The 26,223-nt window shown below is 41.0% G+C and overlaps 1 protein-coding gene across 1 annotated transcript in view; it reads left to right on the top strand.

Annotated features, from left to right (window-relative positions):
- The window catches only part of LOC141128437 (putative helicase MOV-10), a 142,421-nt gene that overhangs the window by 72,324 nt on the left and 43,874 nt on the right, over window positions 1–26,223 (top strand). Inside the window, exons 6-9 of the mRNA XM_073615723.1 lie at window positions 8,761–8,901; window positions 20,323–20,485; window positions 22,137–22,291; window positions 25,271–25,444. Of these exons, the coding sequence (XP_073471824.1) occupies window positions 8,761–8,901; window positions 20,323–20,485; window positions 22,137–22,291; window positions 25,271–25,444 (633 nt within the window). The remainder of the gene's footprint in view (window positions 1–8,760; window positions 8,902–20,322; window positions 20,486–22,136; window positions 22,292–25,270; window positions 25,445–26,223) is intronic.

Raw genomic sequence — 26,223 nt, 5'->3', positions numbered from 1 at the left:
ATTCTACAGATGGAAATGAGGTACCTGCAAGTCACCAAGGGGGTGCCACACACTTCCAGGGCTAAACCTCCAGCAAAGATCACAATAGGTAGCTGCAGGGGGCAATAGGAAGGACCTGGCCAAATGTGTATCTAAAGAGGTATAATTATTTGCAATGAGTTCATTATCATAATTTTTATATCTTTCTAAGGGGGTCATGTGACTCCCAATAGTTAATAGAGAGATTGTATGGGACTAACATAGTCTCCAATTGATATACTTACAAAAAAATACTCTTTAAGGTGAGTAACAGGACATCAGTGGATCCTTGGCTTAGAGAAGAACTCTAAGCAGCAACAGGAGATGTATCTCTATAAGTTAAATAGACAGACGGGAAAGAATTTATGTGCCATTTATAGGATTATCTGGGGGGAGGTGTAATTATAAGATGCACTTTAGTTAACCTGTGAGTAGATTGCACCAACAAAAAACGGACTAAGTTAACACTTACCGTTAAGTGGATGTTACAGTGAGATGCTGGGCTAGACAGAGCCTACAGCCAGCGATAGCACTAAATGAGATAAGCCAGAGAGCAAAAGATAGTGTCAGCAAGAGGTAAATCTATTTATGCCCCAAACATTGAAGGTCCATAATGGTGCCTACCGGGTCAGATAACAATCAGTACGTCGGTGTCCTGTAGCATCCCTGGCGTGTATGCTGGCCTGGGATGCCGGCGTTCTTATGCCCCCCACACACATGCGGCGTCTGACGTCACCGCACGTGTGAGCGGACGAAAAAGGCCACAGCGCATGCGCCAACCGCAAATCCATCCAGGCCTACAAGGTCCAGAGGGCATTGCGGTGGTGTCCATAGTGATGTACACAACATCACAGACAAGACGCGGTACCAGACGCCGCATAAGGCAGAATGATACCTGGAAGGAGGCATTGATTTCCAGTGCGCCGTGGCTGGAGCGGGCAGAGGAAGATCCAAAGCCCTTGGGTGTCCATACAGCTAAATGTGTCCTTGACAGGGGGCTGGAAGCACCGGATCGGGTGCACATCCCCCACAGCGGAGTGCAGGGGCTCAAAGACTATAGAGAAACCAGAAGGGGAGCTGGGGGGGGGAGAGAGGGGGAAAGAGGGGAAAAAGAAGAACAAGAGAGGGGAAAGCAGAGGGGGAAGAAAGGAAGGGTTGGGAAGGGAAGGAAGGGAATGGGGAGGAAAAAGGGGAAAAGAGGAGGGGAAATTTGAAGGGAAAATAAGAGAAAAATTTTTAGGCATCCGAAGGTACGGGGATGCCAACCGAGGCACACAAAGGGATGAGGTGAGGGTGGGTGAGAACAATCCAGGGATATATGTAAAACCCAAAAGAAACGCCTGCACACATGGCATGAAAATTGGGACAGAATACAGGAAGAAAGAGTAGAGAGGGGTTAAATCCCTGGGGTGTGCCCACACAAGTCACCCTGAACTCATTGCAAATAATTATACCTCTTTAGATACACATTTGGCCAAGTCCTTCCTATTGCCCCCTGCAGCTACCTATTGTGATCTTTGCTGGAGGTTTAGCCCTGGAAGTGTGTGGCACCCCCTTGGTGACTTGCAGGTACCTCATTTCCATCTGTAGAATGTCTGGCTGGGTGGTTGTTCTGGGGTGGAGGCTTCTAGGCCACCCGATGGTGCATATGTGAGGATGTCCCCTTGGTGCTCTTTGATTGGTGGTGGAGGTCAGTCTACACTGACAGCTCACAAACATATATATATATATATATATATATATATATATATATATATATATATATATATATATTTGAATTTTTGATATTTTTCTTGTATTCATTGTATTACTTGCCCGATTATATTTACTGATTGTTATATTTCTTTCATAGAATTACTGTAGCACTCTAGGTATTAATAACTTATCCCTGAAGAAGCCAATACTGGCGAAACATGTCGGATACTTAAAATACCTACCTACTGCATTGGCCGTTACATCTATGAGGCCAAGTGACGTGAAGCTCGCTACAGATATGTTTTTAGCATTTATGCACACCATGCTTTTGTAATTCTATTGTTTGTTTTTCATAATTGTTATGTATTAATAAAAATTGTTTATTTTAATATTGGAACATATTGTGTTCTTCCTGGCACCGTCATAATCCCTATATTCCCTTTTCTCTGATTTAATCAACATTCAAAATTTAATTTTTGTTTTTTATGTTTCTAATGCCACCATATTATAAGGTACTTTACGGAATACATGCACCAGTTTCTCCCTTTTTTTTTTTTTTTCTCTATGTTGTAGAAGAGACCACTTACAGTGACATACAGTTTCACTCAAGAAATAATTTGTTTAAACACCAGATAACCTACTAGTGTGTTTTGGGCCATAGGAGGAACCCAGGGCACATCCACACAGGTGTAGAAACCACATTCAATCCAACTGGTGTCCCTAGTGCAAAACAAGAGTGGTTAACACTTGCTCACTATGCTATCAATATCAACATTCTGCAAATGGATATCTACAGTGCCTTGAAAAAGTATTCAAACCCCTTGAAGTTTTCCACATTTTTGTCATGTTACAACAAATAACTTATATGTATTTTATTGGGATTGTATGTGATAGACCAACACAAAGTGGCACATAATTGTGATGTGGAAGGTAAATGAGTTTCTATTTTTTTTTTTTTTTTTTTTTTTTTTTACAAATTTCTAAAGTGTGGTGTGCATTCAGCCTCAGTAAAACAGCTCAGTAGCTGTTCTGTGAAGCCCTCAGAGGTTTGTTAGCGAACCTTTAGTGAACAAACCACGTCATGAAGGCCAAGAAACACACCAGACAGGTCAGGGATACATTTGTGGAGAAGTTTAGAGCAGTGTTAGGTTAACTTCTCCACAAATGTATCCCTGACCTGTCTGGTGTGTTCCTTGGCCTTCATGACGTGGTTTGTTCACTAAGGTTCTCTAACAAACCTCTGAGGGCTTCACAGAACAGCTATATTTTTACTGAGGCTGAATACAAATGCACACAACACTTTTTAGATTTGTGTAAAAAAAAAAAAAAAAAAAAATTAAAAATTTTCTTTTAAAAAATCCCAAGCTTTGAACATCTCAGGGAGCACTGTTCAATCCCTCATCCGAAAATGGAACGAGTATGGCACAACTGCAAACCTACCAAGACATGGCCGTCCAACTAAAGTGACAGGCCAGGCAAGTAGAGCGTTATTTAGAGAAGTGGCCCATGGTAACTCTGCAGAGATCCACAGCTCAAATGGGAGAATCTGTTCATAGGATAACTATTAGTGGTACATTCCACAAATCTGGCCTTTATGGAAGAGTGGCAAGAAGAAAGCCATAAGAAGTCCCGTTTGCAGTTTGCGAGAAGCCATGTGGGGACATAGCAAACATGTGGAAGAAGGTCCTCTGGTCAGATAAGACCAAAATGTAACTTTTTTGCCTAAAAGCAAAACGCTATGTGTGGTGGAAAACTAACACCGCACATCACCCTGACCACACCATCCCCACCGTGAAACATTGTGGTGGCAGCATCATGTTCTTGGGATGCTTTTTCTTCAGCAGGGACAGGGAAGCTGGTCAGAGTTGATGGGAAGATGGATGGAGCCAAATACAGGGCAATATTAGAAGAAAACCTCTTAGTCTGCAAAAGATTTGAGACTGAGGCGGAAATTCACCTTCCAGCAGGACAACGACCCTAAACATACAGCCAGAGCTATAATGGAATGGTTTAGATCAAAGCATATTCATGTGTTCAAATGGCCCAGTCAAAGTCCAGACCTAAATCCAGTTGAGAATCTGTGGCAAGACTTGAACATTTCTGTTCAGCTGCTCTCCATCCAATCTGACAGAGCTTGAGCTATTTTGCAAAAAAGAATGGGCAAAAATGTCACTCTAGATGTGCAAAGCTGGTAGAGACATCCCCAAAAATACTTGCAGCTGTAATTGCTGTGAAAGGTGGTTCTATAAAGTATTGACTCGGGGGGCTGAATACAAATGCACGCCATACTTTTCAGATATTTTAGCAAAAAAATATAATTTGAGAACCATTTATCATTTTTCTTTCCACTTCACAATTTTGTGCCACTTTATGTTGGATTATCACAGAAAATAAATTATGTTTTTGGTTGTAACATGACAAAAAATATGAGGAAAATTTCAAAGGGGTATGAATAGTTTTTCAAGGCACTTTATACAGAAAATTTGACCATTTCCTTTTAGCAACATTTACATTGCACTTTTTTGAACCAGGTAAAATTATGTTTGCATGGTTCTTTAGCTGCTCTTGCTTAAGGGGACCTGAACTGTGGAAGTTTTTCCCAAAAAAGGCAAAAAGAGGACATTACTTTCCAGCAATACCTCTGGGCTCCCTAAGGCTGTTTTTTCTCTGTGCCATGTTGTGTGTGTTTTCCAGCAAGGAAAACCTTGAGCAGCATGGTAGCAGCACCACTGAAAATCACTGCTAATCTCAGCAGACTTTGTAGTCAGGGGGAGCAGTGCCTTAGGCCTGATTCACACCTATGCATTTTCAGTGCTTTTTGCAGAATCTGCAAAATGCAAAAAGCACTAAAAAAATGCATAAGTGTGAATCAGGCCTTAGAGGATCTCACACTGTATACATGTAGGGCGGAAACAACTAATCGATTATAAAAATAGTAATCGATTAATTTCATAATTGATCGGGCACTAACATAATGGGGTTAAAAAAACAAAAAAAATAGCCCTTTATACTGCAAAAAGAGCAAACAATCGCTACTATAAATATTATTACTTTCACTGTTCCACAGTAGAAAAAAGGAACCCCTTACAGTAGCGATTATTTGCTCTTTGCCCTATAAAGGCCTAATTTTAGTTTTAGTTTTTTTTTTTTTTTTTATGTTACTAAACATGTTAAACCTGGATCACCCCTATGTGTTTGTTTTTTTTTTTTTTTTTTTTTTTTTTTTTTTGGTGCTTTTTGCAGAAACCCACTACAGTTTATTTAACATGGTTTCCTATGGGACACTTTAACATCTATGCTTTTTTCAGCTGCTGTGTATTTGGAAAGGGTCAAGGACTTTTTTCAACACAAATGGTTTTTGGTTCGATTGACTTCAATGGAGAAGCTGAAGAAAAACATGTAATGCGTTTTTGCAGCAATTTGTGTGTTGTTGTGTGTTTTTTTTTTTTCTGCCCAAAAAAAGCAAAAACGCGAATTGCAGCAAAATCACGTGTGCAAAATTCAAAACGCACAGCTAAAACACTGCAGAAATGGATCAAATCAAAAGCAAACTGCATAGATGTGTACCGAGCATTTTGCTGGTCACATGGATCAATTTTCAGACAAGAATATTCATACAAAAAATATTTTTACATTGAATATTTTTACATTGAATGAAAGAATTTTGTTTGAAAATGTCACTTGCTTTTAACATTCTGTTTTAAAATTAATGTAATTTCTGGACTTAAACCACATACACTGTCTAAAAATTCCTTTGACCAAGAAGTTTTCTATTTATAAATGTTCCCGTCACTGTGGTTGAAAACTAACGTCGATTTGACCCCACTAATGATTAGAAAATCAAACGAAAGTTATTAAAATTACATTTTTATTTGAAGGAAGACATTGTTTTTGTATGGCCAGCATATAATATATTACAGTTCTGTTTGAAAATATGCAAAACAGTCATTTTTTTTTTTTTTTTTTTTTTTTTTTTTTAATTATTTAAAAGGGGAAAAAAAAAAAAAAAATCTCTGAGTCTGATGATATTTACCAGATTCAACCTCCTCCTAATAGTATATACTGTATCTCTCTTCTGTCTATTATTCTCAGAGTTGATTAGAGATTTTGCTCCCTAGCAATATAATTGGCTATCTATATTTACCACTGCATGTAGATATTTAAGAATAAATTGCCTTTTTTTAAACTTTACATATTATCTAAATTATACACAATACTTTACTTTTTTTTTTTTGGTTATTAACCGATTACTCGAAACAATCGGCCAACTAATCGATTTATGAAAAAAACGTTAGTTGCAGCCCTACATATATGTACATGTATAGCTATATACTTCTGAAGCTGTATAGAGTCCCCAGATACAGAAAGTTCCACTGCTATTTTTCAGAAAAATTTGAGACAAAAGGTATATATTTAGAGGTACTCTTTAGGCACTATTAATGTTTTGTAGACATTGCTTTTAACACAGTATATAAAAGGCTGGACAGTGCAGGTAGGTGGGCAGGAGGCTATTTCTTAAAATACCCTTTGCCGCACTCGCAAGCACTAAAATGTGTGCGGTTCATTGGACAGTGCAGATAATGAATGAAGGTATAGAGCCAATGAGCGTAGACCAGTGGTCATTAAATGCCACCAAAAGAAGGCTCTGTCTCAAAGAAATTATATGAAAGCCATTTGTGTACAGTGTTGCATGGCCCAAGTAATTGTCAAAGTATCAGTGCTGAAAACTGAATAATGGCCTGGGCAGGAAGGAGTACATACCTTTTCTCAAGTGGGTAAAGACACCATGACACCACCTTATGCAGATGGTGCAGGGCTAATTAGAAATAATATTTAAAAACAATGAAAAACATAAATGAAAAGTCTCAGAAACTAATGAAGCATCCCAAATCAGCAGTTGGTATTTGGGACCTGTGGCACCTGGCCAATCACCGGATGTTCTTTTGTGAAGAAACGCGTAGAGTGGGGCCTACGATGGTGACATCATCACGCTATACCTCCCGAGAGGTTGACGCAAGAGCAAACTGTGAAGCAAAGCTCCCAGGAATGCCGCGGTTCCAATTTATCACATGCTGTTTTGAAGCCTTCATTCTCTAAGTGCAAACTTTTATACTATTTGGACTTTTTGAAGTACTGCATTATGGGAGCATTTCTTTGCTTTTGTTTTCCATTATCTGAGTTCTATATGAGCAGCGGGGATTCTAGCAAGAGATAAGGTTCCTGGGGAGAATAAGGATCTCCTCCTATCTTTTTCTCTTCATCTTCAGCCTTTACACCTACATGAAGCACGGATTCTGGTCATTATTTTTCCGTTTTACATATAAACTGCTGATTTGGGACTCATCATTTAGTTTTCTTTCTGAGCCTTTTTTTTTTTTTTTTTTTTATTATTTCTGTTTAGCATTGCACCATTTGCAATATATTATCTAAGTCCGTATTTGACTTTAGGGAGCTGGCAGCTGTTCTTTTTATTTTTATATTCATTTTTTCAAGCGCAGCGTTGGCCTTTGGGTTTGTTTTTACGTTCTTATTCAGGGCACAGCAACAGGGTATGTTTAAAATTCATGCCCCGATCACCTTTAAACTCCCCTTAACAATGTTTGCCCACTGCTCACTTGTGAGTGGATGTCACAGCAAAATACCAGGTGCTTCCAGATATGGGAAGAATGTGACCTACTCCCACAATGCAGTGCTTGTCTAGCAGTCCCTAGGCCTGTCACCTGGAAGAGGTGATGTCACTGGTCCCTCTAAACTAGTGGTTCTCAACCTTTCTAGTGTCAGGACCCCTTGATAAAATTTCCCAAGTTGTGGGGACCCCTAACAGTAAAATTATTTTCGTAGCGTGGGTTGTCAGCACCCAAGGCAAGACAAGTAATTTGCGCTCCTAACCCACGGACATTTAGTGCTCCCTGAGTCCCTTCCACTCGCACAGTATTAAAACCCCTTATGGTACATTTTAGGATGTACCACTCGTTCTCTTTTGTTCTTCTTCTTCTTTCTTTTCGTTTTATCCCTCTCTATCCTAATTTCTTGTGTGGTGTTTTTTTTTTTTTTTTTTTTTTTTTTTTTTTCCCATCCCTCTCTCTACCTGCTTTTCTTGTTCTTTCTCTCCCTTTTTTTTCTTTGTACCTCCCCCTCTTTTCCTCTCCCTTCCGTGTATTCTCTATTTTTATTCCTTCTCTTACCCTTTGGTGGGGGGTGGGGGGAATGGTATGAGTGGCAGTGCTGGGGGGCGGGGGGGGGGGGGGGGAGTTCTAATCAGACAACTTGGGTGCTCTTGATGTCATCTGCTGATCTGAGAACTGTAGTGGGGACTTTTCATGGTAACTATAATCACAGGTAGTGTTACTCACTGTGTCTCTGACTTCACTATTTCTCTTACTTTGTGGTGTCTTGTAGCAGGGACACCTATGCCGAAATCAGGAGATAGAGGCCCCTCCCACTTCACATTCCTCACCAGTCAGCTGACCTCTAGTCTCTGCACCCCAGCCATGCCGTGAACTGAATGGTCGGCTGCCAAGAGGCTGAGTGGTCTGCCGCGGGCTCCAGGAACAGTTCAGCTGGGCGGCCGCAAAAAAGCTGTGAGAGCGGTGCGGGCTTCAGGAACAGCTAAGGATTCGGTGACCCCTGGCAAATCATCATTCGACTCGACGCCCCCCCCCCCAGGGGGTCCCGACCCCCAGGTTGAGAACCACTGCTCTAAACTTTGACACAGGAAATTTTTTGTGGTGGCCACCACAAAAGACTGAGTGCTGGGGTTGCATTGTGAAGGTGTAATTTTAATCAAATGCTTACATTGCCTTTTTATATTATCATTAGTTATTTTCTGACTAGCAAAGTGTAAAACACGGATATCTGACTTAGGGTAGTTTCTGCGAAAATAGGAGATCTGGTATTAGATGTGATGTGACATTGTACTATTTGGGCTTAATGAACCATAGTCTGTGCTCATGATTCAGATATATTTCACATATATTTTAAACTTGTATAACCTAAATCCGTAAAGACATACTTTTGACTTGAATATATTTGTGTGTATCTATCTAGGTCTTTCAGTTCTGAATTGGAAAGGGAAGTTCCTCTTGGTAACTTCCTTCTATCTTCACGCCTGAAGCACAGCATAAGAGCAGGAATGTTCTCAAAAGAAAAAATGAAAACTAATTCCACGCCAGCATATACACAACAAAGGTACGTTTTTAAAGAAAGTGTCTTCGTGAGTTAGAAATGTTGGAAAGGCAAGGTGCTGGATACAAAACTAAACCCTTATTGCTTTATTGGAAAAAAACAGGTACACAAACAGAAAATTACATTACAGTTTCACTAGTAGGAGCATTACATTATACAAGCTTTAAAATGATTCAGCCACCTATTGGCAGAACTACTAATCCTAGTAAAATAAGAGACTAGTTGTTGCACCTATGTCTGTATAAACAATATGCTAACACCCCCACACAGCCTTTACCTCTTATCCTTTGCTGGAGTGTACTTGCAGCAGAGAAGTATCTGCTCTATCTGGCCATGTAATGGTAGCAGTGTATAAAAGTGCCCCACTGCGTCTCTGTACAGTCCATGGATAGGCAGAAGATTTTTGAATTTTGAAAAAAAAAATTTTGCAACTTTGCAACTTTCGGCGAGCTATTTTTGTTTTGTTTTTTTACACCTTTTTGAATTCTAGAAGTTCCCAAGCTAGGAGTTGGTTGAAAGATGTCATCTCTTCATCTGCAGATTTAATTCACATTTGCTTCTCATGAACGGGTAGCTGTGTAGTTTCCTCCTACCATATATGACAATCTTGCAGATTTTCTGACTGAGGTGGCAAGTGGTTCTGCTTCCCCGTCCCCTTTTTTTCTTTTTTTTTTTTTTTTTTTTTTTTGTGGATAAGGATATATCGCTGACAACCATTTCAGTGACTGTTTCTTTCTGGTGTGGCTTCTTTCTTAAGTTTTTTTTTTTTTTTTTTTTTTTTTTTCTTTTTTCAAGACCGTGCTGCCACTTCATGAGATTTTTGACACATAGGTGTTTTGTTAATATCAAAAGTATACAAGTGCATGGTTCAAAGCTGAGAGGACACATTTAAAATGAGACACTGTAGGCAGATGCAATATTCAAAATGGAGGCACTCCCCAAGCCTTCCAGAATAATAAATTATAGAAGTATCTTGCAAATAAATCCGTGCTTGCCAATTGATTAAATTTGTGCAAGAGAAAGATAACATTGTTTCAGGGATCTGTATGATATAGCAACATATATCACTTTTTGTTAGCAGTTTTGTCAGGCAGCTAGTTTATCCTTCTTCCCCCCTTCCTCCTTTTTTTTTTTTTTTTTTTTGTTTTTTTGTTTTTTTGTTTTTTTTGTTTAAGGAAGCTTCTGTGTGTGCTAGATGAGCAGGCAGTGATGGGCTACCTGGAAAAGGCTCTGTGTGTAGTAATTACTCAAACCATACCTATGCAAGGGATCTTCTGCAGAGTTCAGTCTCTGTGTTATACAAGGTGTCTATCAGAGTGTTTATAAAAGTCTAGTCTTGGGGTCAACTCAGAAATCTGGATGTTAGATTGTTTCACGGGATACTTGCCTCCTCGTAGCCAGTGAGTCAGCACAGTGTCTGTAGAAAAGTCTACATATATATCCTACCTCTTTCTCACCACCTTCTCTTGAATTTAAACCAATATTAGAAATATATTTTACTTCTTACAATATTCTTTCTGAGTTACCTACAATATGGCGTTGGAGACCTGGGCTGGGCGATGTATTGAACTGTTTTATTACATAATGGTTGTATAATAGGGGTCAAGGTAACTGGAGTGCTAAGCATGTACTTTAGTGATCATGTACATTTTAAAGTGTAAATCATTTTGGCTTGAGACTTTTTTTTATCGCTTTGAAAATCCTGCAATACACATATCTATACTTACTAGAATATAATGGGAATGTGGTAACTACTTTTGAAAGAAATGATGAAGCTAGTTCATATATATCTTGCCCATCTACAAAATCCATTAAGGTCATCTAGATGCAAGACTATTTCAAATGTGGTCCTACTGTAATAACATACAAAAGATCAATTCTGCACCAGGCTGCAGTCTTTGAAGGCCAAGTTCACTTTTGGAGCATGTTACACCCATATTTAGGGTTTAGCATGCTCCAGCACCTCCCCCTCACCCCAGTTCCCCCCACTGATGAGCATCCTTGTAGTTCATTGACCCTTCCTCCTTCTTTCAAACAACCTGTACAAAGGTATTGAGAAGAAAGCTGGAGGACATGTCTGCTGGAGCCTGACACTGCACCCGAGATCCACTGATCGTGGATGAAATGCTTTGCAGGCTCCTCTTCTTGTAGAAGGCATGTCATTCTGCACAAATTACCCTGTACTATTAGGTTCATTTTAAAGGTATTCTTTTCCTGCACTGGAAATCTGGCAGTCTTAAAGTACACCTGTCATGAGAGAATTATGTAGGCTGTGTATCGAGAGAAAGTGGGAGGGAGGGAATTTTCCTGGAGACAGAAAACGGAAAATTGAATACTTACCTTTCCGTAATTTTCCTTTCCTGGTGCCTGTCCATGGCAGCATACCCATGGTTGGTTGCTCCGCCCTCTACCAACCCGCAGGATCATTTTAACTCTATAAAAAGAGTTCCTCCCCTTCTTGTAACTAGATCTCATAATGCTAAGGATCAATGAAGGGAGGGTGTATTCTGCCATGGGCAGGCACCAGGAAGGGAAAATTACGGAAAGGTAAGTATTCAATTTTCTGTTTTCCTGGTGCCTCCCATGTCAGCATACCCATGGTAAATAACTCGCTTACAGGGAGGGTACTGCAATAAAGCAATTTAATTAAACAAAAAAGCTACAGTACAGATGACTGCAAAGTTCTTTCCCCAAACTCTCGGGAAGTAAGGACTGCTGGGTCCACACTATAGTGGGACATGAACGTGCTGAAGGACGACCAGCTGGCCGCTCGACAAATTGTCTCAGGGGAGACCCGCACCAAAGCTGCCCAGGAGGAGGCTATTCCACGCGTTGAGTGCACACTGACCGCATCTGGAACTGGGAGACCACTAGCCCGATATGCTCTTTGGATTAACCTTACAATCCAGCTTGCCAAGGTCGTCTTAGATGCTGCCATTCCCTTTCTGGCACCCTTGGGGATGACAAATAGTCATTGATCTTTCCTGAACTGCTGCGTCAAATTTAGGTAGTGACTTAGGGATCTGGCTATATCCAACTCATGCAGTTTTGAGGAGCCTGGATCCTCCCCGAATGCTGGAAGAACCCACTCTTGGTTCAGATGGAAGACTGAAGGTACTTTAGGGATGAACTGATGAATAGGTTGCAACACCACCCTGTCCGGGAAGAAGGTAATGTAGGGTTCTTGTGACCCTAATGCTTGGATCTGATACCCTGCGACCTGAAGTGATGGCGACTAGAAAGACTGCCTTCAGAGAAATATCCTCCAAGGTTCACGATAGTCAAATCCCATTTGGGGTATAGCGTCTTTCTAGGCGGTCTCAATCTTAGAACTGCTTTCAAGAAACATTCTACCAGAGGATCTAGCACCCACCGGGTGTCTGTTAGAGCTGAAAGTGCTGAAACCTGGACCTTAAGCGTATTCAGGCCCAAACCTAAGTCCAATCCACTCTGTAAAAAGAGGAATATGTTCTGGGTTCCGGGGTTTAGAGGATCGAAATGGTTCGTTTCTGCCAATTCCGTAAACTTTCTCCAAACTCTATAGTATGTGGAATTCGTAGATGCTTTTCTGGCCTGTAGTAGTGTTTGACATTATGCGAACATCCTAACTCGCCCAACCTTTTCCGCTCAACTTCCAAACCCTCAAGTCTAGGATCTCCGGGTGCGGGTGACAGAACTTGCCTTGAGACAGAAGGTTGTCTATGCGTGGAAGGTGAAGCGGTTTGCACAAGGTCATCTTGATTAGCAACGTGAACCACGGTCTCTTGGGCCAGTATGGAATCACTGCTAAACTGTGATCGCTTCTGTGGTTAGACGTTGGAGAAACCTCAGTATCAGTGGAGTTGGTGGGTATGCGTATGCCATCTGAAAGTTCCATGGCTGGGTTAGGGCATCCACCCCTGCTGATTTCGGAGATGGGAACCTTGAAAAGAAGAGCGGTGTCTTCGCATTGAGCGGGGAGGCAAATAGGTCTATTTGGGGAGTGCCCCATTGTTGGCATATCCAGGAGAAGACCCTCGGATTCAGAGACCACTCGTTGTTGTGGCTGAAAGATCTTGAAAGCTTATCGGCTAACTGGTTCTCTGGCCCTGGGATATATGAGGCTCGTAGGTTGACTAAATTCCTCTCGGCCCATGTCAGAATGGGTGTCACTTCGTTCAGAAGGGACCTGCTGTGCGTTCCTCCTTGATTCTGAACATAAGCTACTGCCGCTTTGTTGTCCATCTGGAGAAGGATGGATTTTCCCCTGAGGAAGGTGGCCAGAGACAGGATTGCTAACCAAGCCGCCCTTAGCTCCAAGGTGTTTGATACTACCTCTGTCGCATTGAATTGCCATCTGCCCTGTACCAACTGGTCTTGGTAATGTGCCCCCCCATCCTAACTGACTTGCGTCTGTCATCAGAACAGTCCATGGGATGGGGCCAAGGGGACGGTGAAGCAGAAGGTTGGATGGTCTTGTCCACCACCAAAGGCTGGATTTCATTGTAGGTGTAATCAATATCCTCTGCTCTAGGCGATCTTTCTTCCACTGTGATAAGAAGCCCACCTGGAAAGTCCGTAGATGCCATCTGGCCCATTTCACCATAGGTATGCATGAAGAGAGGGAACCTAGCAGGCTCAGACAGTCTGATGCTGCCATAGAATGGCTCGCTAGCGCCCTTTTCACTTTCCCTATCAATGAAGGGATTTTTTCTGCCGGGAGTGAAACTGCTCTTCCAGGAGTGTTGAAGAATGCCCCTAGGTAAATTATCTTCTGTGTGGGCGTAAGTTGACTTTTGGCGTAGTTGATTAGCCAACCAAACTTTATCAGTGTGTCTAGGACCAACTGTACATGTATCACCAAGGTCTGCCTGTGCTGAGAAAGAACTAGAATATCGTCCAAATAGTGTAGTACTCGAATCCCCTTCTCTCGAAGAGGAGCCAAGATCGCTACTAGCACTTTGGTGAAAGTTCTGGGCGCTGTTGAAATCCCGAAGGGAAAGCATTGCAATTGAAGATGTAAGTCGCCTATTCTGAACCGAAGAAAAGGTTGAAACTGAGGGTGGATAGGTATGTGCAGATACGCATCCTGAAGGTCTATGGACGCCATCCAATCTCCTGGCTGAACAGATAGAATGACCGTGTTTAAGGACTCCATTTTGAAATGTTCCACCTGGTTATACCTGTTCAGCCTCTTCAGGTCTAGCACCAGCCTCCAACCCCCTGATTTTTTTGGGGACCAAGAAGACTGGGGAATAAAAGCCTAAGTGCTTCTCCAAGTCTGGAACTGGTACTACTGCCTGCTGGAGAACAAGCATTTTGACATATTGAAGAAGGGCCTCCTTCTCTCTGGAGGTTGGAATCTTGGTGGCCTGAAAGGAATAGAGGGGAGGCTGCCTTTTGAATCCCCAGAAATGACCTTGACAGACCGTGGACACTGCCCACTGGTCTACGCAACCTTCCACCCAAACCCAGGCAAACGCCTTTAGACGGGCTCCTACCGGACCGGTTTGGGTGGAGAGGGCGTCAAAAGGACTTCTGGCCATCAACTGTGGATGTAGAGGCTTTTGGTTTAGCTGACCTCAGAAAGGTAGCTTGTGAACCTTTCCAGCCCCTTCTATACTCCCTTCCCGGACGGTAGGATCTGGAATCCTTCCCTCTTAACTGGCCCCCTGGGCGGTTTGCAAATCTCTTCCTCCTGCTTCTGTCCTGGGGAATTAGCCCACTTTTCCCCCCTGTGATTCTGGTAATTGCCGTATCCATTTTTTCGCCAAACAGGGCTTTCCCATCGTATGGAATACGACCCCATGATTGCTTAGACGTTTGGTCGGCCGACCATGGTTTTAGCCACAACGCTCTTCTGGCCGTTATGGAATACAGCATGGCCCTGGAAGAGCATTTTAGGACGTCAATAGCCGCTTCTGCTATGAAATCTGAGGCCAGCTTTAATTCATCCAGTGCCTTAATGATTTCTTCTGAACCTACCCCTTGTCTGAGGGCCGTTTCCACGCTGTCTGACCATACTCTGGTGGCCCTTGAGATCAAAGTCAGAGCTACCGCCGGCTTGCATGCTCCCCCAGCCGCCTGATATGTTTTTTTCAGGTCTGAGTCAATTCTTCGGTCAAGGACATCTTTAAAGGAGACTGCGTCTTCTAGTGGCAAGGTCGAGTTTCTAGCCAACCTCATAACTGAGGTGTCCACAGTTGTTACAGCATCAAAAAGTTGCGCATCTGCTTCTGCCAGTGGATATAACTTAAGAAAACGATTATACGCCATAGGTCTTCTGTCTACCTTCTGCCATTCATCTGTTACCACCTCCTTGATTTCTTCCATCAAGGGAAAAGTTGATACCTTCTTTTTCAGATGTGGGAAATATTTCTTTGTTTTAGAAAGTGGCTCCGGATTTTCCTCCCACTGGATTGCATCCTTGACCGCGGTTATGAAAGGCTCAACTAGAGTGAAGTCAAAGGCTGAAATATTGCTATCCACCCCTTCCGCCTCGTCTTCAGAATCCACCTCTGGGTCCGAATGAGGAGTGGACGCGCTTACTGCTGCTTCAGGCGAGGGTGGGTTAATTTTGTCTTGGGAGAGGGCCAACTCCCTGATTGAATCCTTGATCAAGCTCTTAATTGATTCCAGAGACTGCAGCTTATCTTTCTCTTTAGCCCCTGTAGCCTCTAGTAGACACTTCTCGCATACCAATTTTTCCGGCAGCGCTTGTCTTCCACATACCCAACAGGTCTTCTCTTTTGGATACACCGGTCTGTGGGATTCGTGTCTGCTAGAGGTATGTCGGGGTGACCTCTGGCCACTGCGGGAGGCATGAGCTGAGGATGAGTGAGAGTGTCCTGAGCTCCTATGACCTTTGGATCTCCTATCTGAGGAGCTATGGTGAGATGATCTGCGGGATGATCCCCGGTGCGGGCTGTAGAAACAAAAAATATGTTCTAATTTGCCCGTAGTGCTCTTTTTTATTTTCCTTTAAAACTTACCTGATTGTTGCAGCCCTTACCTAGTGGTATGCTGAGGATCTTTTTGTTGCGGTATCACATTACTAGGGGCAGCTGGGCAAGAGAAAAAAAAAAATTCTTTGTGTATGTATGTATGTATGTATGTATGTATATGTATATATATATATATATATATATATATATATATATATATATATATATATATATATATATATATATATATATATATATATATACACACATACACACACACACACACACACACACACACACACACACACACACACACACACACACACACACACACACACATCATTACATTACATACGTGTGTGTACCCATTTGCAAGCCCCTAAATACCTTGGCCAGGCTCCATTGCGAAAATAGGGAAGACACTTAAGGGAGATGTCTTCACCTTGATAACTGGCCCTGTAATGAATCCCAGGCTCTCCATTTATTCTGAGAGCACTTTGGGAGTACCAAGATGGCTGCCGACAGCTTCAGTTTGCTACTGGGCATGCACTGTACTGTCACATGACGTCCCTCCTGAGTAAAACAGAGCCGATCGGTGCGCGCGAAGCGCCGCCCACTGCTACAGGAGGAGGGGGGGACATAATCCATGGAGGGGTGCTGCAATGCAAGTAACAGCCTGCTCACATACGGATAGGAGACATACCATCAGGGAAGAGCATAGAGGAAAGGCTAAGCTCCTGTTAATCTTCCAATATGGCCCAAAAAAAATCCACAGAAAAAAATGGCCTCCCATACTTATCTGGCGCCTTTAGCAGCCTGAGCGATGGGACTCCATACTGCAGGAGAGCATGAACCTGCAACGGTTACACCATAAAGCGGTGAGGTAAGGCTGATAATGATCCTGCAGGCATGAGGACAAAGTAAAGAATACTGACTAAGGGGAGGAACTCTTTTTTTTTTTTTTTTTTTTATAGAGTTAAAATGGTCCTGTGGGTTGGTAGAGGGCGGAGCAACCAACCATGGGTATGCTGACATGGGAGGCACCAGGAAAGGAGGAATGCTCTCTAACTGCTAGGAAGCAAGAGGATCATGCTTACAACCACAAGGCAGTACGTTTTCTGTTGGGACCCATTTGCTTTGTTGCTAAAGATCAGCCCCTTTCTTTTCACCTTATTGTTGAAAGAAAGTTATTTGTGTTTGGTTTTTTTGGCTGACAAAGCACTGATTTTTAGACTGGTTTGTTGGTGCCTGTTTTCCCCCAGATTCCCACAATTGGTGGGTGCATTGGGAAGATTGAGGGATGCAGGCCATTCTCATGTGGTGTATTACATACACACAGGCTTTAAAATCTACAGACAACGATGGAATGGCTGGTTAAGCAGCTGACTCTGTTACAGCAGCAACAGGCCCTGGAGCAGGCTGTCACAGCCCAGCAAGAGACAAACTGCTTGCTGAGTAAACAGATTGAGGACTTACAAAATGCAGTAACCCAGCATGCTAAAGGGTTCCAAGGTGGCTTCTGAATGCCAAATGGCCAGCAGATGGCTATGCAGCAGGCTTTACAAGAAATGATTATCCTAGACAGCAGTGAAGCATATCTGGCACTTTGAGTGGATTACCATTAGAAAAGGACTACCCAAGATTGGGTAGATGAATCTGCTCTTTTTCTGATTACACATACCTAAGCCATGCATTGAATCAGAATGTAACTACAAAGTGTTTGGAGGGGCAATAACTGGCCAGGCTGAGATGACTGTAACCATGAGAATGATCCATGTCCATACCTAGCGCTTTGACAAGATTACCGTAAATCTGCATGTGTGCGGCTTTATTTCCTGATGTACCTGCTCACAGGGTTACCAACTCCTCAGAACTTTTTTTTTTATTTATTTTTTTTTACTGACAACACATCAAAAATTTTCTGGCAGAATGTATTTCTACTGACAATTTCAAATGGGCCAAAAACTCCAAATGAAAATGATCGCTATTTAAACAGTATAAACAATACGCTAGCCACCACAAGTAAAATATCTTGCTTTATAGTTCTATAGTCAATCAGGCAGTGTAACAAAGATTTAGCATGACTAAATGGTTAATTGGGTCCTTTATACTCACTCTTAAATGTCTGCTATTTTTATTTTCGTATCACAGGTTATCATGCTTTAGAACTTTTAGAAGTTAGTGAGCCTGCAATTGGATGTTGAAAAAGTAAATGCCAACACACCAAAACATCCAGAAAATCAGATTTATTCACCAAGCTCTGGGGTAAATTGGTGCAACTGCACTTGCAAATAGCATATTCGCCTTTTAGTAAATCAACCCCTAAACATGCTAAGTTGTGTTACTGCACATAACCACAATGCACAAGTCTAAATGGGTTAAAGTATTTGCACATCTCAGGAGGCTTACAGTACTGTGCAAATGTTTTAGGCAGGTGTGAAAAAATGCTGTAAAGTAACAATTTCAGAAATGGAAGTGTTAATCAATTTATTTTCCATTTCGTTATTTGATAAAAAAAAAAAAAAATCCAAATCAATATTTGGTGTGACCACCCTTTGCCTTCAAAACTGCATCAATTGTTATAGGTATACAGTTTTTGAATGAACTCAGCAGGTAGGTTGTTCCAAACCTTCCAAATCTTGGAGAACTAACCACAGATCATCTGTGGATGTAGGACGCTGCCCTGCTGCAGAATAGATTTGAGGCCAATCACATGCCTCCCTGATGGCATTGCATGATGTACAATGTAGACCTTTTCAGTACAGACCCTTTAGTACAGACTACACCCCCCCCCTTTCCAAACTCGCCAGAAAATCAGTAGGAGCTCAGAGTGTGAGAGAGAATGACTCTCACACAAGTGGCCTGCTCTTCATATCATCCTCTTGCTCTGGTCTCCCGAAGTCAACAAAAGCAGTGGTTGCGAGTTAGCTAGGGTGCTGCGGCTGCCTACTATTTCCACTGCAGCACCATGCAACACTAACAAGGACACAGTAGGAGGCCGCAGCACCCCCCAGCAAGTGAGAACCTCTTGGTACAACACTGATATTTTTTTTTTTTTTTTTTTTTTTTTTAGTTGTTCTTGACTATGCCGCCCAAAAACTGGAGACCGTACCTTTTTTTTTTTTTAATGTCTCATTTCACCTTTTGACATGGGAGTTGTTTCAAATGTTCAAGAGAACATTGTCTAAGATCCTGACTAATTGAGCGGCCCTATTTTACAGTATGTCTAAGGTTATGAATGAGCTCTGCAAGTTGTTAAAAAATTTAAGCACCTATGGATTTCTATGCATCACCACCAAACTGATGAGTTGGATCCACCAGGACCATTGATGGGGCACAGCTCCTCCCACGGGGACCAACGATGGGGCGCAGCTCCTCCCACCGGGACCCACGATGGGGCATGTGTTTTTTGTTTTTTTTCCCCTGCTGACGTTGTGACCTTTTTTTACTCCCAATGGTCAGTCTGGCACCCCTAAAGTCTGAAGGACATTAAACTGGCCCCCTGTTTAAAAAGTTTGGAGACCCCCTGAGTTAAATGAACGGTTTAACACAACTCTAAAGGGGGAATTCTCAGGAAAGTGGTTGGAAAAGATGGTCCTAATTGGGACTGTTACTGCCTCATTTATTTTCCATATGGGAGATTTCTCAGGCATCCATGGGGATCTCATCCTTTTGAGTTGGTTTGCAGTGAACATCCCCATGGACTACTGCATGTGGTTAGAGACATGAAATAGAGAGTACATCCTATAGGAGCATAGCTGAACACACTGTGCAAATGCAGGACAGAATGGCAAACATAATGCTCATAGTCAGAGAGCATTTACAGGCTGTGCAAGAAGCTCAAAGCCAATTGTAAAAGTTGTCTACCAAAGCCATAAGTTTCAGCCTAGTGATTTGAGTTCTTATATTTCCAACTTTTGAGAGCAAATTATAGCAAAATGGCAGGGCCTCTTTGAGATAGTTGGAAAAGTAGGAAGCGTTAACTACATAAGATCTACCAGCCCTACCAAATTGTCATGTTAACCTAATCAAACACAAAGAAAAGCCAAGGTGATGCAGCCACATCCAAATGTAAACACAGAGACTTCTTCTCCCCCCCCCCCCCAGGAAAGCTGGGAATTCTTGCAGAAAAATTGTAAAATTTTCTTTGCTAGGTATAACTAATGTAATTGAGCATGATATTAAGCTGAGATTAAAAAAGTCTTGTGTGTCTAAATCTCTACCCCTTAGTTGTCATCTCATGCCTTCACTAACTGAGTGACTGCAACCCCAGGAAGGGAAGGCTTTGGGGCCCCCCCCCCCTTTTTTTTTTTTTTTTTTTTTTACAGCTAAATTATAGGTTCTGGAAAACTGAGAAGAATTTGATAGCACCTATAACTCACTACACTGCCTTGGTAAAATGAGAATAAGGCCTGGTGGCAGGGTCTTTTTAAGTCTCAAATGTCTTAACACGCCTCACTGTTTTTAACATGTATGGTTACCTTAAGCATTCCCATTTCAGGAACCTGCTTTTATCGGCTTTAGACTTCAGCAATTACAGTGAGAAGTTCCACATGCTACTGCACCTTGAGGAATTACAAATGGAGATCGACATCCGAAGATATGACCGGAAAGAACAAAAAATGCAACAGCATCCAAGAGACAGACGGCTCCTAATTCTTGATGTAATTACACTATATTTTAGATCACTGGAGATATCCCTGATCCAGTTATTGTTAAGCTTTTAAAATTACTGCTTCTTGGGTGTCAAAGGCCAGGCAAATTTGGGGTTAAACCTCCAAAGGAAAGGTTTAAAGTGCACTGTATATGTTCAACCCGTTTTACGCCAAGCTCACACATGTACGGTGTCACTGAGGTGGGCCTTCTGACGTACTACATGTATGTGCTTGGCTTTTATGTTGGAAGTATGCCCCAGCATGGAGATAGAGCTGTCACCAACACTTGTTCTACTTCTAATGATTGAGAGCCGGGTGGGCCAGCCCTGGATTGGCTCTCAATAAAAAAAACCTGCCCCTGTACTGTGTTGTGTGTGTGTGTTTTTGTTTTTTTTTTTTGTTTTTTTGTTTTTTGTTTTTCTCCTCGAGGAGAAGAGTGTAAAAAAAAAAAGTGCATTTATAAAAAAATAAATATAGGCTAGAACAGGGCACCATCTAAGTTACTGTCAGGGTTAAAGTTCTCAATCTGTGCTGCTTAAGTAGGATAAAACCTTTTTTTTTTTTTTTTTCGAATTTTAGCGTCGGTGTGCAAAAATAAAACAAAATGCACATGTAGGAGAATTTTGTTTTGGTGGTGGGACATTATAATGGCAAGAATAGTATCGGTAATTTTTAAGCATATATTTTTTTTTTTTAACGATTTTGGGCCAGATTTCCTTTTTCAATTGGAAGAGGAAAAAAATCAGACCACCTCCATTATTTTATCACCAAATGAAGGCCCAATTTGTCCTAACAAAAAATGTATAATCTGCCTGGATAGTAGTTGAGATAATATGTACAGTTTTACTAACTCAAGTCAAAACTCAGGCAAAGTATACTAAAGGCAACTTTTTTTTTTTTTTGATTTGTTTGTTTTTTTTTCTTCAGTTGGATTATGAAATCTTAGATTGCTACCTCTGCCACCATTAGGGAGATTCACCCTCTCTAGTTGTCCTGTTTTACTATTATCACCAAACGTGAAAGTAACAGGAATCCCATATTTTGGGTTGTCCCCAAAACCGTTAGAGGGTAGCAGGCAGGCATATCTTTGTTCCAAGAGAAAATAAGTGCAAAATAGCTGTGTAAACTTTTGAAGCTAAATCTCTCAACGATGCCTACAGGTGCAGAGGTGAATGAGAGCTACAGCTAGAACTATGTTTGCTGTTATTGTTGAGTGCTCCCTCTGTTAATTCCTATTGCCTTATAGTCAGGATGATGCACTGATTCGGTACTCTGACTAACCAGTGAGAAGGATACAGGTTGGGTATACTGATTTTGCATGCTTCGCTTTGCTTTTAGTTAGTGACTTGTGGTACTAAAATCGGAGACAACCAGGCAACTATCCTTTTCAGAAGATCCACAATAATGTCCTCTGTTTCTTGGTTCAGGGGTCTGTTAAAATGTAGCATTGTCAACGTTTGCTTCTTCACCTGGGAAGTGACCGCAGAAACGTGTAAATAGGCGTAACCTATAACTACCCTCTGTGTTCATTGTTTATTCATCCAGCAGAATTAGAATTGGGTGTGATGAAATTTTTTTTTTTTTTTTTTTTTTTTTTTATGTGGGAATAGCTCATATAAGCAGAAAAAGTTAAACCTTTTGATTCTCTTCCCTGCCATAGGTCCCTGGTGTGGCTGAAAATAGACCTTCAGTATTAAAGGGAGACCACCTTTTTGTGAGTTTGTCTGAAGAGCCAGAGACGCCTGAAAAGGTTTCTTATAAAGGTTATGTGCATGGTGTTGAATTAGAAAGAGTCAGACTTGGCTTTTCCCATCGGTAAGTATTTCCCTTTTTGTGTTTGAATATAGAATAACTAATTATACTTTTGTTGGCATTCATATCTTTGCATTAAAAATGCATGCATCTTAATGTACATTTTATTCGAGCTCTTCGCATGCATTTTTACATGGTTTTTGCACTTTTTATTGTATGTTTTCTAAATACACATGCAACAATGCATGGAAACAGAATAAACCCATACATTACAATGTTCAAAAACATTTTCGAATGCAAGTGAATTATGTAGTGATGTATGCATTTTATAAACCTATTGTGTATGTCACAGCAGAATCTTCTTGCATGCTACATTTGTCTGAAATTTCAGAACGCTAAATGGATAAGGGACGAGTGGCGTTGATTTGTTTTTAAATTGTGTATGCAAATCTTTTATTTTAAGCTGTTGAAAAAAGCCAGGTCGATACCTCAACAGTCTGTAAGGGGAGAAAAATGTATAACGTTGGCCAAAGCTTTAGCTACCAGTTTATCGTGTGTGTGTGTATATGTATATACAGTGGGGATCGAAAATGTGGGCACCCCAGGTAAAAAATGTGTATTAATGTGCATAACGAAGCCAAAGAAAGATGGAAAAATCTCCAAATGGCATCAAATTACAGATTAGACATTCTTATAATATGTCAAAAAAAGTTAGATTTTATTTCCATCATTTACACTTTCAAATATACAGAAAACAAAAAAATGGCATCTGCAAATGTTTGGGCACCCTGCAGAATTTATAGCATGCACTGCCCCCTTTGCAAAGCTGAGACCTGCCAGTGTCATGGATTGTTCTCAATCATCGTCTGGGAAGACCAGGTGATATAAATCTCAAAGGTTTTAAATGTCCAGACTCATCTGACCTTGCCCCAACAATCAGCACCATGGGTTCTTCTAAGCAGTTGTCTAGAAAACTGAAACTGAAAATAGTTGACGCTCACAAAGGTGGAGAAGGCTATAAGAAGATAGCAAACCGTTTTCAGATGTCAATATCCTCTGTTCGGAATGTAATTAAGAAATGGCAGTCATCAAGGACAGTGGAAGTTAAAGCAAGATCTAGAAGACCAAGAAAAATATCAGACAGAACAGCTCGCAGAATTGTGAGGAAAAGCAATTCAAAACCCATGTTTGACTGCACGATCCCTCCAGAAAGATCTGGCAGACACTGGAGTTGTGGTACACTATTCCACTATAAAGATACTTGTACAAATATGGTCTTCATGGAAGAGTCATCAGAAGAAAACCTCTTCTACATCCTCACCACAAAAATCAGCATTTGAACTTTGCAAATGAACATATAGACAAGCCTGAGGCATTTTGGAAACAAGTTCTGTGGACCGATGAGGTTAAAATAGAACTTTTTGGCCGGAATGAGCAAAGGTACGTTTGGAGAAGAAAGGGCACAGAATTTAATGAAAAGAACCTCTGTCCAACTGTTAAGCATGGGGTTGTATTGCAGCCAGTGGCACAGGGAACATTTCACGAGTAGAAGGAAAAATGGATTCAATAAAATTTCAGCAAATTTTGGATGGTAACTTGATGCCATCTGTGAAAAAGCTGAAGTTAAAGAGAGGGTGGCTTCTACAAATGGATAATGATCCTAAACACACCTCAAAATCCACGGGGGATTACATCAAGAGGCGTAAACTGAAGGTTTTGCCATGGCCTTCACAATCTCCTGACCTCAACATTATTGAAAATCTATGGATAGACCTTAAAAGAGCAGTGCGTGACAGACAGCCCAGAAATCTCAAAGAACTGGAAGACTTTTGTAAGGAAGAATGGGCAAAAATACCTCAAACAGGAATTGAAAGACTCTTGGCTGGCTACAAAAAGCGTTTACAAGCTGTGATACTTGCCAAAGGGGGCAGTACAAGATATTAACTTTGCAGACGCCATTTTTTTGTTTTCTGTATTTTGAAAGTGTAAATGATGGAAATAAAATCTAACTTTTTTTTGACATATAAGAATGTCTAATCTGTAATTTGATGCCATTTGGAGATTTTTCCATCTTTCCTTGGCTTCGTTATGCACATTAATACACATTTTTACCTGGGGTGCCCAAACTTTCGATCCCCACTGTGTGTGTGTAAATATGTATATATAATTATAGTTTGTGTGTGTATATATATATATATATATATATATATATATATATATATATATATATATATATATATATATATATATATATATATATATATATATGTATGTGTATGTGTGTGTGTGTGTATATATATATATATATATATATATATATATATATATATATATATATATATATATATATATATATATATATATATATATATATATATATATATATATATAATTCTGTGACATGAGGTAGCCCTACATGAAATTTGCTGTTCACTGCATTTGTTCTGGGGTTAGAGGTAAAATGCTGCAGTGGACGTAAAGAATATCTTCAGATATATGGAAAATTCTGTATAATCTTGGAAATGTGTGATTATCAGATATGGTAACAGCTGATGAGTCTCCTCCCTCTCCTTCATGTACTGTATCCTCCACAGCTTAGGATTTCAATCACTTACCGGTACATCGGTAAGTGATTTAGATTATAAGCGGTGGAGGACACGGTACATGAAGAATTTGCCACTTACACTTGTGGCAGTGAACCAAATTTCATTGAACTCCTTTTTTTTTTTTTTTTTTTTGATACATAGGTTTACTAATATATTTCTGGGACACTTTTATGGACTTGTATTTTGTTTTTTGGTTGGACATAGTCATCCACTGTGTATATCTATGTGGGGTCAGTTACCCACTCCTTTCACGTGTTGGTATTGTCATACATCACAACACGTTTTAATTTAGAACTTGTAATATATTATTCAGATAGAAATGTCACTATCACATTAGAAAATATTGGAGAAGGATTAATTAATATCACCTTAGCGTGGTCTAACTCAATTCCCTAATATTGCTAATGAGAACTGTACTGCTTTTTTCCCTTTTTAGACTTGTGAATAGCTTTGTAGACGGGATGCTCTTTGATGTTACATTTACCTTCAACCGCTTGCCACTGATGATTCATCACAGAGCCGTTGACCTGGCAGAACAGAAAATGTTGAAAGATGCTCTATTCCCCACATATTCAAACCGGAAATGCATTGTGAGCACAGACAAGCTAAGGTAAAGCTTAGGAAACACGTGACTGATAGAAAGTTTTCGTCCTGCAATTCTCTTAATTTAACAATACATCAGGCATGTGTCTTTGCAGTCTGTGGTAATTTGAACTCTTGAAAATATTGCTGTCCTCAATTTTCAATGTCTGAAGTAAAAGGCCTTTCCAGAAAAGTCCCAGAGGCAGGAAAAAAATAAACACCTGACGCCCCTAGAAGCGGCTGCAAAAAGTCCAGTGTGCATATGAGGCCTTTATGCAGAAGCAGAGAGATGCATGCAGTTCCTCGTGTACAACTTCCTCTTCAACATGGGAAAACAGCGAGCATCAAAGTAGTGACATCACCAAAACTCAGTCCAGATCTCTTAAGACTAGCAATCCCAGGCAGCAATGCCTCTACAAGGCAGATATTCAGCTGGCTCTAAGCAAAGGAGTCATGCGTCCATGCCAGGTAGTAGTCTCTGCTTTTGAAGAAGGAATTCAAGACTATAAGGTTTTCAGAGAGGCGTTTGGTTGTGATGAATTTTTCATGTATAAACTTGTAGCGCACACCCTATGGAGCCACAAGTAAACTTGATTATATAACCAGGCACACAGCATTTCTCCACTGGCATGAATAAAACAGTCTAGGGGTGTCTTTTGAATTTGGATGGGGTGAAGGGAGCATGGAACAGCTCAAACTGGTGAACTCAACTATTTGAGGACTCTTCTCTATCTCACTGGACTGCACAAAAGTCCCACTGACAGGTGGCTACCACTTTTTCCCAGAAGGCCCAAGCTTCCAGTACCA

The sequence above is a fragment of the Aquarana catesbeiana genome, linkage group LG02, assembly GCF_042186555.1.
Source record: "Aquarana catesbeiana isolate 2022-GZ linkage group LG02, ASM4218655v1, whole genome shotgun sequence".
Classification (NCBI taxonomy): domain Eukaryota; kingdom Metazoa; phylum Chordata; class Amphibia; order Anura; family Ranidae; genus Aquarana; species Aquarana catesbeiana.
The sequence above is the reverse complement of the archived record's forward strand: the minus strand, read 5'-3'. Positions and strand labels throughout refer to the sequence as shown.